The sequence below is a fragment of the Rhineura floridana genome, chromosome 22, assembly GCF_030035675.1.
Source record: "Rhineura floridana isolate rRhiFlo1 chromosome 22, rRhiFlo1.hap2, whole genome shotgun sequence".
Classification (NCBI taxonomy): Eukaryota; Metazoa; Chordata; class Lepidosauria; order Squamata; family Rhineuridae; genus Rhineura; species Rhineura floridana.
The window spans coordinates 18,924,533-18,937,460 of record NC_084501.1 but is presented as its reverse complement, the minus strand read 5'-3'; the positions used below and the strand labels follow the sequence as shown (position 1 = coordinate 18,937,460).

Genomic DNA, 12,928 nt, shown 5'->3' with positions numbered 1-12,928 from the left:
AAATCCAGCACAGAGCCTACACCTCCATCAGTTTCCCTAGCAACCATATTTATTGCGTAGGCAGTCATCCAGGAGCGAGTATCATAAAGCAGAGAATTCCAAGACAGAAGCCTAAATATAGCAGTGTTTGAAGGAATTAGGTTGGATTGTCAAAACAAGACACAGTGAGAGTGGACATTACTAAGCCAGGATCCAAAAAGCATTGTGGTTACTCTCCAGAAAAGTTACACAACTGAGTACACTAAAAGGTTGCCAAACATCAGCTGTAAGCCTGCTTGCTGGAGCTCTCATCTGCTTTCAGCATGCCTCAAGCATTCATGATATAGGCACTAGGCCAATTTCAGCCCCAACAGGGAACCCCACAAGAGATCTCACATGCTTTGTTTAGATTTTGCATAGATACATGTACATACTGGAGAACATATGAAGTTGACTTATAACCAAGTCAGCCCACTGCTGCCTACGCTGACTGGCAGCAAATCACTAGGATCTCAAGTGGGCTTTCAAGTAGGGCTTTCCCACAGCCCTACTACCAGAGATCCTTTCAATTGGATACCCTAGAGATTCAACCTGGAGGGTTTTTTTGCATGGAAAGACATTTCTCAGCCACTGAGCTATGGCTTAGCCAATCAGTACAAGACAAGAGGGAAAAATAACAGGATGGAATGCAGCTTTGACTGGCACAGGAGCCATAGAACATTGGACAAATCTATTTCTGAAGGTCACACGTTTAAAATTTCCTTTGGGCCACATTTACCACTCCCAACGTAAACTGGCTGAATAAGCATGGCCTTTCTCCCCACTGCAAGGAACCGTGGGAACCACAGCTCTGCAAGAACACCATGAGTCTCTGTGTAATAAGAGATCCTTTATGTGTTTCCTCTTCTCCCCTCCCCAAGACACCCTAAACATACAGGTACTGTAGAAACCATAGCAGCATGCTCAGATGTAATTTACAACAAACTCCTCGTGGGAAAAGGATGACAAAGTTCTCAATCTGAATATTGCAGGTATGTTTTAGGGGCTCTGAATGGCAAACATTTGGTCTGCTCAGATGGAAATAAAGGAAATCAAGATGACAACAAAAAAGGCTCCTCATTCCTGGTTCGATACAAATACCCAAGGAAGGCAAAGCAACTGCACCAGGAAATAAGAAGTTGAGTGAAAGTTCCAGGGGAGATGCAAGACTGGATTTTCCCATTGTGCTCACTCCATCCGTGATTCATTTTGTCAAACATCTGAGGACTGCGCCCTGCACTACTACATGTCCTTTACTGTGATTGCTCAAAATGCATAAATTAGACTTACAAACCTCCTTACCAGATAATTTGGATTTGAGCCCTTCGTGGTCTATTGGCTGGCTGGACAGAGAATAGATTTTTATTTCAGCAACAGGGACAGAAACATCTTTCACGTTACTGTGAAGACCAAGTACCAGGGCCCCTTCACTTGGATGCTGCATAACCTGGAGGAGAAAAACAGTGCAACTTCAGGAGCATATCCAGAAAGTTTAAACACAGAGAAAACAGCAATAGCAAAATGGCTAGATCATCTGGTTACATGTCCCAGAAGCTGCAAAACCAGAAAGTGCAGCGGGGAAATATACAAATCAACAATACAAGTGACGGATCAAGAAACGTGAAACACACATCAATGTAATCATGAGACAAAACAATCAACTCAGGAAAAGTTAGAGAGAAACTAAACGAACAGATTTGTGAAGATGCTTCATAACGTAGTAGTGTAATCTCAGCGTTCCCTAGATCAGTGGTTCTCAAACTTTTTTGGTTTGCGGTGCACTGTAAAACATATAGAAATTTTCTGGCGCACTTCGTGTACAAAATTAAAAATATATTAATATATTTTAAACTATGAATAAAAATAAACTATAGAAAACTATTACTTACCCTAAACAAATGGGTTTCTTCTCATTTTTAAAACATACTTTCATAATATTTGAGGCACACCTAGCCACCTCTTAGGGCTCACCAGTGTGCCTGGATGCACCGTTTGAGAATCACTGCCCTAGACACACTATTCAGATACTAGGAGGTTTAATCATCATCACTTATTTTTCTCAAGAAAGCCAGTTCTCTCTCCTTCCCTCACCTCAGCCATGTTGATAAGGCCAACAGCTAGAGTTTTGTAGCCCAGAATGGTCCTGTTTTTGTATCGCTTCCTTCGCTGCAACATGATTTGCAGCTTGTTGGCATCTCGCTTCAGGAAGTGAGGATACTGCAAGGAACCCAAAGAAAATGGCATGTAAATAAGCAGCAGACCAAAACTGCACAGTAAGTGCCAAGTCTCATTGGAAAGAGATCAGGCTGAGTGTTGTTATCTTTTACTGGATCAACTTTAGTACAAGAGCTGCAAACGTTCATGTTTCTCACCATGCAAAGATTGATTAAATTTATAAATGGCCCAGAACTAATCTGCACCTATTGACAGCATATTAACAGGGTAACACGGTATGCTTTAAAGCAGTGCCATCAGCAAATTGGTTCAACTTTTATTTTTGCTAATAAGGATGGTGTGTTTTTTAAGACACTCTCCAGATGAACAGAAAACTATTACCAAGTACCTCAAAGTCATGTTGTATGACTTTGCACCATCAATATATTCCATATATTCCATGCCTTTAAAAGGATCTCATCTAAAGTTTAAGGAAAGTGCCCCATCATGTAGTTGCTTGCTGTTTCTTAGGGTCAGGAATAAAGTTCCAAGAAGAGTTACCACATCAGTATAAAAGACAGATGAGCAGGGTCTAAAAATGGATCCAACAACTGCGCAACTCAAAGGCTTACTAATCCCCATGCAAGGCAGCTGGCTCAACAAGAGGCACCTATTCTGGAAGAAATCTCTTGTTCAAACAAATAGCACATCACCATCCTCCAAGCACCCAGATTCATCACCTCCTGGCTTAGTGAGTGCACTGGTCTTTACTGGCAAGGAAAAGAGGATAACATATAAATCCTCTCTATCCCATCTCAGATAAACATTTCAGATGTTTTAAAAATGTAATTCACACCCTAAACAGCAGTGAAGCTAAACACTGTAATCCAGAATGCATACAATTTACAGTTCTCCACAGGTCCAATGCCTTTTAGTTCCTATGTGCTGGCAAATTGCTATTTATGCAGCGCGAAAGCGGGGGTGGGGGAAGGAGTTGAGTATGTTCCCTGAAGCAGAGAGGGGAAATTCACTGGAAAGCTATCTTGGACACATTACATGAGCATCATATCCTCAATCTGAAAAGCTATCATGTTAGGCACAGAACAGAAAGAGTGTGGCGTTGCTTCCAAGGGATATGGAAGTGTGGGTGTTTAAGATTTCAAATTTCACTTCAAAAATCCCCAAGCACTTTACAGTTATTAAGCCAGCTTGGAAAATCTGAAGCACACTAACACTGTATCATTTCCAGAGGGGTAGCCATGTTACTCGATTGCAACAAGAACAAGCAAAGTTTTGTGGCACTTTAAAGACTAAGGAATTTAGATCTTAAGGTATATTAATGAACTTCATGAAAAAAAGGTTTCCCATCCCCTCCTCTCCCCAGTGTCCCCTCCATGCCCCTTGAAAAGCCTTTTCAGAGTGCCTGGGGTCTTTTGAACAGTGCGGGATAGGCACAGTGGGCTACTAGGGAAGGGGGACATTAGTCAAAGTCAGACTTGGGTCCTAAAGTAAGTTAACAAAGAATTTCGCGGAAGTCTTTCTACTCCTCTGCACATAAGTACTGTATCCATCATTGTTCAGGTGCCTCTTCAGAGAGGCATCCCAGGTGGCTGCGAGGGGGAGGGAAACTTTCTTTCCATGAACTTCCTTAAGCTGATTTATTTTAGGGTCCAAGCTTAACTGATTATTGCACAAGCTTTCACAGAACATAGTTCACTTCATCAGATGAATGAAGTATAATCCTTAATTGGCAGGCACATATACACGCATGGTGGGGCTGAGGGTGGAGAGGATGAGGCCAGAGAGAAACACTAAACTGATGCATCATGTTTTTGTGCATTATGCTGCCAGAGGCTATTGCAAGAAAAAAAGGGGACATTCAAAGTCCCTGCAAGGATATTCTCCATGTCAAAGCATGCACAAAATACCTTCGTAGCCCAGAACAATTATAAAACAAGTATAGAAGGTCGCTCTTCAAGCAGATCCAAATGCTGCCTGAAAGGTACCTTTATGGGGATTTTTTACTGTCGTGATCTCAGCACCTTACATTATCAGAAACAGATGGTCAAGAGCAAACCTGGATGTGGTTGCCAAGAATGCCACTAGCAACTTTTCCCACATTCCTGTTAGGCTGGGAATGTCAAGAACTTCTTGGAATCAGACTATTAAGTTTGAAATGTAGTTTCTCTCACCACTGTTAGTGATGTTCCCTCCTTCAAAGCACAGTACCTTTCAAAGTGTCAATATTCAGCCATTAATTTCATTAAACTGTATTTACCTGCAAAGAGAAAGTCAACTGAAGCTCTGTTTCCACAAGTCCACTGACAGGTAAGACAATCTCATTGGATCGCAGGATCCTCTTCGAGCCCTGCAAATCACACATAACAAGAGGCATGCATCACAGTTTTTAGTCTTCAGCATTGAGGTGCTTGAGCCCAAAAGAACATACTGAAGAAACAGGTACAGGAACGTTGACATGTGCTAAGTGTTCCTCAATCCAGGGAGTTGGCCCATTTTGAGAGCCATGCAAGAGTTGAAAAGGAGATTCATAGGCATCAGCTGGCCCATCTCACTCAAACAGACAATCCCCAGCCAACACTGCTGCCCCCATAATCAATTAGAGCCCAGCCATTTTGCCCATTCCACAGGAAAATGGAAAAGCTTGGCTCCCCCTCCCTCCAATCAATTTCATTTCTTTGTTCTCCAGTAGAGGGGAGGAATACCCAAGGGCAATTAGCTTAGCTCCATGCCCCACCACAGGTCTTACTGAGAAAGAAAATCCTGCGCTCTTCTGCTGAGGTATTTTCCCCTTATCGTTGGGAACAAGATTAAGGGAGATCATGATCACTTGGGGAGATGCACTGCTATGCCCTATCACACTCCACACTCCCATTCATTCACTTCTCTGCCACTCACACTCAGGGAAAATACACCTCCTCTCACAGCCTACCCTCTTCACTTGAGTCCTTGGATTTAACATTTCACATTCTAATGGAAACTAGATTGCCCATGAGACATGAGGTGTTTTAAGGATGCTAGCATAACATATTCTGGAGAATTTGAACATGGAGTCCCACATAATCAATTAGAGCCTAATGCTCCAAGCCGAACATTTTGTTCATTCCCAAAGAAAAAATGGGGAAGCTTACTACCACCACCTCAACCACAAGCACTTGAGGAAGGGAACTGCGTCTCTCCAGAGCGACACTAAGTTGGTGAGCCTTGCAATTGCTATGGCCAATACATACTTTGGAAAATTCCTTGCTCCCTCACTATACATACCTGCAGTTTCACAGCAATCACCACAGAGTTCAGATCTTTGTCCATCTCTTTCAGCATGATGAGCTTTTTCAAGGTCAAACTGAACAATCTGTTCAGAAGAAAGACATAAAAAATGTAGATGATAGATCAAGAACTCCTGAAACGTAACTACATTTGCCCATGGTGAAAGGGCACAGATTAACTCTTTCTTGAACTATACAGCTGACTAGAGCAGTCTCTCCTCTCCACACCCAGCTCCCCCAAACAAAGCTGTTTAAATCCCTATTTTATTGTATATTTTCCCCAAGAAACTGATCTAGAAAAGCCAACTCTTCCAAGCCTTTCAAACCACAAGCCATCTTAGGTGGCAGAAAGAGGATACCAGCTTTGTGTTTTACCCATCATTGAGTTCTCCACGCATAGGCAATCTGAATCCATTTGGCTGAGATTGAAACTTGAGTGAGAAATGCTGTCAGCTTCGAGTATGCTAAGAGACACAGAAAACAGATTTCCAAGTGTCACTTGCCACGAGGACAATTTCACTTTTTAAACACATACACACACATCCCTCAGATAAATATTATGTTTACTAGAAAGGTTTCCATTTCATCAATTATATAAAGTTAATATAATTCATACTGCAGAAGCCAAAAATTCATGCTAAACGCTGCTATATAAAGTATCAACTCTTGTTGTACTTTTGACATTTATACAATAAGAAGCCATTCAGGTATCTAGATCTCTCTGCTTTGCCCCACCCTGGAGGCTCTGAATGGGTAATACCTTGTTTAATTACACCACATTTTTAGAGGTCTTCTGCATGCCATGCATTGGTAACCTCATGATTAGATTGCTGTAATGCAGTATGTGGAACTTTCCTATGGCCAGGTTGCTGAGTGCAGCACCTGGATGTGCACATGCTATATCTGCGCTGGCTACCATGAACATGAGATCAGGTTACCTGAAGGACCGCCTGCCCCGACTTTGTATAGACGCAAGATCATTTAGAGCATCTGGGGAAGTTCACTTGTGGCACCGTACCCTATGGAGTGTCATAGGCCAATGACCCCAAAATGGGCACTTTCCGCTATTGTCCCTGTATTACTGAGCATCCTTTTCCTCTGCCATACATACAGAAACAATCAATGGCTTCAGATGTCTTGTAAGGATTCATTTTTGCCTAGGCTTTCCGTGACCCACAAGAGTGGACCTCGTATTATGTATTTGAATCTCCTAGTTCCCGTTTTATTCATTGTATGTACTTTTATATTGCTGCTTTATTGGTTTTAGGTTGTATTTTAATTATATTCTTGTTTATTTTATTTATTTAATTTGTATCCCGCCCTTCCTCCCAGCAGGAGCCTTTGTTTAAACCTTGTTTAAAAGTATTGTACACTGATTAAGATATTTTTAAAATATTAAGCAGTTTATAAATGCTTTTAAATAAAGGATAACTTATAAGATTATCTGTGTTTGGCTACTTCAGGACACAGATGGCTAACTGGCAAACTGAGGGGAAATTTGGGCCTCTGGAATGCTACCTTAACAAAGAAGGAGAGACTCACATGCACAGGAAGGAAACTGGCTTCTGAACTTGAGCACAACCATCATCACAACATTTCAAAACTGCTTGAGGTTTAATTGCTCACCAGTTGGAAACCTATCTTCACCAGTTTATTTCCTGATAAATTCATGTTTAGGCCATTTGGATATTGAACAAAGGAACATGAATCTCTGACCTCAGGGCTGGAAGAAATGTTTCCCATGGATGCTAGAGTCACGGTTTGGGGTTGTTGTTTTTTTTGTTATTTTTGATTAAGGCGTCAGTGCTAAATTTTCAGGCACACACTCACCTGTTTCGAATTTGCCCAGTTTGGGAATACCAACTGCTATAGCATTACTGGAACTAAGCAGGTGTGCATCTGATACGTGCATGGATGGGAACCCTACTCAAAGTTGCTGAGTTTTCCAAATGAGTTTGTTGTTCAGTTGCAAGATTGGCTTATCACACACCAGTTCCAAGATTAGAACATCCTGCAATTTATAAGCTCCCCCTCTTCACTTTAAAAAAAACACCCTTTTCAAATCAGCACTTGCAGTAATTATCACTCAGAAGGTATGCAGCTAGAGGCCACATGTAAGGCAGTGCCTTTCTCTTTTCAGAGATAAGGGATAAACAGCAGAGAGTAAGATGAGCAACAGATTCTTCCCAGAGATCTTTGCAAGTATGAATCTCGGGCCCACCATATAAACAAAAGCATATTTTAATTCTCCACTGTTTCACTGTCTTTAAAAGAAAGCCTAGCTCATTAAAGCCTAACTCCTAAAGCTTAAGAATAAAGTCAGACCAAGACTAAAATGTTTCCAAGATACAGGAGCACACAAGAAATTGTATAGCTGAGCACCAGCCAGAAAACAAATGCATTATCAATATGAAAACCTGTCCTTGGTCCATCAGCTTCTCAAGTTTCTCTCTGTGATTTTGGGTGTCCTTGTTTACTTCCCTGTAATTTAATCTTAACTACTGTCATAAAGGGCTTGTATTATTCTGAACATTCAGGTCATGTAATTTGATAAAAGAAGCCATCCTACTTTCTCATTTGTGGCATGTAAACTGTTTGGATCTATATGATTATCAATTACAGTATAAGAATGTTTTTAAGAAGATAACAAACATGTGGAAAAAATGCTGTTACAGAAATAGCTGGACAAGTTTTGGCTGAAAATTATCTTAAGTTCTCCTGCTGCCAGCCAAACTGTTCTTCTGTCCTGAGCTGCTGATACTATCTTAGGATTCAATTGTCTTGACAAATCTTGCCTTTGAAAAACCCGGATCCCTGAAATGTAGTCTTGAGTGGATGTACATTTCCCTGCTAAATAATCTACTGCCAATGGATCATCATCTCCACCCCTGAAAAATTACTGTACCCTTTGAAACCTCAGCAGCATGCCATAAGCTTTTGCAGCCCTTCCTATTACTCTGCTCATCCATTTCCTGAGACAAGATTGACAGTTCCCACATGAACTTAATGTTACATAGCTCAGATCTATTTTTCTACGCATCTGGGGTGCGCTCACTGTAACTAAGTTTAAAAAGTTTAACACAGTCACCAAGGCACTGATGCAGAAAAATGCCAAGGAGTGCACTATGGCAGTAAATGTGAAACTATCTAGCTCAAAGTTGGTAAGATCCAGGTAAGTGCCAGCAAGATTTGAATAAGGGGATGAAACTCAGTTACAGGGTGGCTCCAACTCCACCTAGAAATTATTACTTTGGTCTCCAAAGCTTTCATCCAAATAAAGAACAAGGTTGAGGGTAGGTTCGCCAACTACTAGCCTTTTCCCTTAGGTAGCTGCAGTTAATTACTGTAAGGCATCTTTTAGGACTGCAAGCTTTGATCTACTGATTAATCAACAGCAGCTTTAACAACCAATTAAAATAAACCAATTAAAATGTTCACCATTCATCAGTGGAGAACAAAGTAGAAATTCAGAACTGCTGAGGGGCCCACTGTCATGCAGGTCACAGAGATGCACTGTTTTCCTCATCCTCACATCAAGTTTTATGCAAGAGGGAACTAAGTGTGACTTCTGACCACTCTGTATACAAAGTGAGCAGAGCTTGCCTTTCAAGTGAAGTTTCTGTGGCTTCCCTTCTAAAAATAAGATGTCAGCTGAAATCCATATGCAGTTTAAAACCTCAAGTCTCCCACCACACTGAAAGACTAACTTTTTCATTTTTGGAGTCAATATTAACACTGGCATTTTAAAAGGATATGTGATAGCTTCTGCTTATTATTCTATAAATAAATCCTCACACTTAGAAAACTTGCTCTTTGATCAAAGACAGCAAAATCCAGGCCTTGCCAATTCTGCTCTTTCCACACAAGGCTACAATTATCCTTTCTTCTGTTAAAAATGGAAGATGTAGAACTTTCAGAAAAAAGTTAGCCAATGCTCTCTTCACACTTCATTAAATCCCAGGCTCAAGAGAATGGCAATTCTGGCTATTTTTCATTTTAAAAGGGAAAACTGGTTAAGTGGATTTAGAAGAGCTGGCATTCAGTCAATAGTTTAAGGGCAGCTGAAAGGTAAATAGAGAAAGAAAAAAGGATTCAGGAAACAGTGGCACTTTAAAAAGATAAGCTCCAATGCTAAAAAGAATAACCAACAGGAAATGTCTGGAACAAAGATTTCACAGGACAAATATCCTGACACAATGCATCCACATCAGATGCAGCACACAGGCAGATTTACATTGAGCATTGGCTAAGAGAGACTGGTAGACTACGTTCGAAGTAATGGCTCACTGCCCAAGCCTACTATCTTGTATACATAAAGGCTTCAGGGAGATTTTAGACCCTTTTCCCCTTCCCAGTCAGTTCAAAATTAATCACTTACGATAGCCCCCCTCTTCTAGCCCAAACTTCATAGTGTTTTCCCTGCACAGACCACAGCCTTAGGAAAATGTAGCTGCAGTTAAATCATTACTATAGGCTTGCAAATGGTTGTTAATCTGGTTCCCTGCGGCAAGCAAGAATTGTCTTCAGGTAATCAGGCAGGGAATCCTTACAGAGTGTCAGGATTTTTGACCTGTGTGGGCAGGTGGGCTAGTATCATGCTTTTTCAAGCTACGAACTTGTGTAAACTTTTATAAGAAAGTTTCAGCAGAAGATATATTAGTAAGCCAAAGGTGTTGTGAGCCATGCTAGCAGCGGGTGGACTGATGCACAGGAGGAGGCATCTTATTGCTGCCAAGTTGTGCCTGGTTAGTTACAGAGGGATGCTGAGGTCTGAGTAGCTGTAGGTAGATTCATAAAGCGCTCTGAACTGAAATTTTCTATTACTTCAGTGAAAGAAAAAACTACAGCTGTGTCTGAGTTGCTTGAGTTCGGGCAAGACAAATGGGCTGTGGAGACTCCTAGGATCCTGGCACACAACTAACAGAAAGAATAGCATTTCCCTGACATGTGCACTGAAAGAACATGTTCCAGTCATACACAGAGATTGGGAGCAGGGCCAGCAAGAGCAGGGACTGGTTTTGAACACTGTCATTGCTCACAGCCTGCTTAATTGAAGGTCAGAACAGAGCCTCCATACACGCGTATGGCTCTCTCCACATTTACAGTTGTACACACATAAGCTCTGTTCTGACCTTGAACTGAATGCATAGAGGTCAAAAGATGAGGGCAGTATGCATGATCCGTGTTCCTCCTCTTCGTAGTGAAAAGATGCCAAAGAAGGGCTAATTTTCCAGAACAAACCATGGAACAACAGGTAGCATCAAGAGGAAAAAGCAACACACCTACCTGTTAACATAGCAGAGAAGGAAGAGACTCTCCAGAGGGGAGGAGAACAAAACAAAGATCAGCAGTGGGAACTCCCAATAGAGGCACCACTGAAAAAGATCAGAGTACCTCACAGATAATGGGTTACATCCTACTCAGAGTAAACCAATTTCAGGGTCCACTCTGCATAGAATTTGGTTGGATACGCTATGCAACTGAGTGAGCTCTAACACAAAAGCTTCCAACTTAACTCCATGTTAGCAAATTTAGTTCTTAGGGGTTGTAGTGCAATGGTTTGTAATTTTGTTACAAGTATTTGTAAAATAGTTAATATATAACATGATTCATGAATATGGATTTAAACTGAGCAGATTCTGGAGTGGGGGAGATTCTTTCCCAAATGAACTTTTTGGAAGGAATACCTCTTAGCCTCACTGTGGATACAGATCTCAGCTTTTGATGCAAGTCTAACTTTTGCTGAACCTCACTTTATAAACTAATGCGAGAGAGAAAGACATCCACTGGGACACTCAGGTGCTTAGCTATAACTAAACTGCAAGGAGTTTGTTCAACGACTCTTATGCACAAACTTTTGAAAAGGCCGACAGTTTAACATTAAGCCATAATTGGAAAGGAGACCTGTCCTCAGCCTGACCAGATCTCTCCAGAATATTATGCCTTGTGACCATTTTTAAAAAAATCAAGTGAAGACAAACAATATACAAATAGTACTGGGTAGTCTCCACTGATCCTCTTCAAACATTGTTATACAGTTGCCTGTTTTAGATTGTTCTTGTTTATCCATTTACTTCATCTTACTCCCAAACAGTTACATTTTTAACTGCAATCTAACAGCTGTAGCCACAGATGGTAACAAATGTCTCCTGTAGTCGTGAAGAACATTTCTTATCTGTATACACCCTTCACATGCAGTGGCTAAAGCAGCAAAGAGAGATTACAGCCAAGTGCTTGTCTTCACAGAGAAGCTGTATTTGCCAGGAAGTTTTAAGTAAATTTGACATTACCCAAGTTGCATGTTACTGCTCCCAAATGTAGCAGTTTGTGTCTGTGTATTGGTATATCTAAAGAGCATCAATTTCAGATTAAAAAGTGGGCAGACCTGCCATCACAAATATTCTTTTGTTTTGGGTCCAAGATAGTTGTAGCATCACAATTACCGCCAGTCAACAACCCTAATTTAAATACACAATTGCATTTTCTACTCCACTCAAAATATCAGGAAAAGTTTTGTCAATAAGATGCGACAACAATGCTTCCTTAGTCATTTTTAAAACCACCTTGTATTTATTAGCCAGAAACATCCACTACATTTTACATGGATATATGAAGCCGTCTAGCCTAGCCCAGAGGACTAATTAGGCTGGTACAAGATTCAGTTGGGCCCACAAAACTGTTTTCCCCAAACCACACTCATCTGCAACATCAGGTGTAGAGGTAGTAAGGACATGGCTCCAATAGAACTGGGAGTTTAAAGTGAGCTCCCAATTTGAAAGGGGCTCACAGACAGCAGTAACAACAAGCCCTACTGGGAACTCCCACTTGCAGCACATGCAAGGGCACAGTTTGTCACTGATATCTGCAAAGCACTGTGCCTTTGCCTGCAGCAGTTTGATTTTAAACCAAGTGCAAAAAGAAAAGAGGTCATCTGATAGTCCAGCCCACCTGCAGGTTGGCTTGCGGAGGGTGGGAGTGCAGAGTATACATGTTTGAGTTGCACTCTTAAAAAAAAGCAAACAATTTATGTTCATCAGACCTCAGGAATAACAGGACAAATCAAAAATTTAACTCTGCTATCTTGAATAAGTATGACCAGCTTTTTCTAAAATGTCAACTTAACTTTGTCCCTACATACAGCTTTGCATTTGCCATTCACCAACCATTCTTCCTTTTCTGCAGGATGAGGTTTGGGGCAGCTTGTTCTATCCAGAAGGCGGTATTGTGGATTATGACTCCAAAGGTATAAAATGTGATCTAGAATCAGGGTTCTTAAAATCAGTTTGGAATCTAGCACTAAACTTATGGCAAGCCAAATTTGCCAGTTCCCACAAGGTATCATCTTCAGTGAGCAGAAGGGGTCTGCGATGCAACAGGAAGGTAACTGATCTTCTGCCACATGTGAAAGGAAATTGTCAAAGAAAATTCAAGAATGGAAGTGTGCCATATAAAAGAGGATGAAGATTTAAAAA

At 41.1% G+C, this 12,928-nt stretch overlaps 1 protein-coding gene across 3 annotated transcripts in view; it reads right to left on the bottom strand.

Moving 5' to 3' along the window:
- The window catches only part of PACS1 (phosphofurin acidic cluster sorting protein 1), a 77,658-nt gene that overhangs the window by 39,435 nt on the left and 25,295 nt on the right, over window positions 1–12,928 (bottom strand). For all 3 annotated transcript variants that reach the window (XM_061606604.1, XM_061606602.1, XM_061606603.1), the window contains exons 2-5: window positions 5,455–5,542; window positions 4,451–4,540; window positions 2,110–2,235; window positions 1,321–1,465 (exon numbers count right to left, since the gene is read on the bottom strand). In XM_061606604.1, the coding sequence (XP_061462588.1) occupies window positions 1,321–1,465; window positions 2,110–2,235; window positions 4,451–4,540; window positions 5,455–5,542 (449 nt within the window). The remainder of the gene's footprint in view (window positions 1–1,320; window positions 1,466–2,109; window positions 2,236–4,450; window positions 4,541–5,454; window positions 5,543–12,928) is intronic.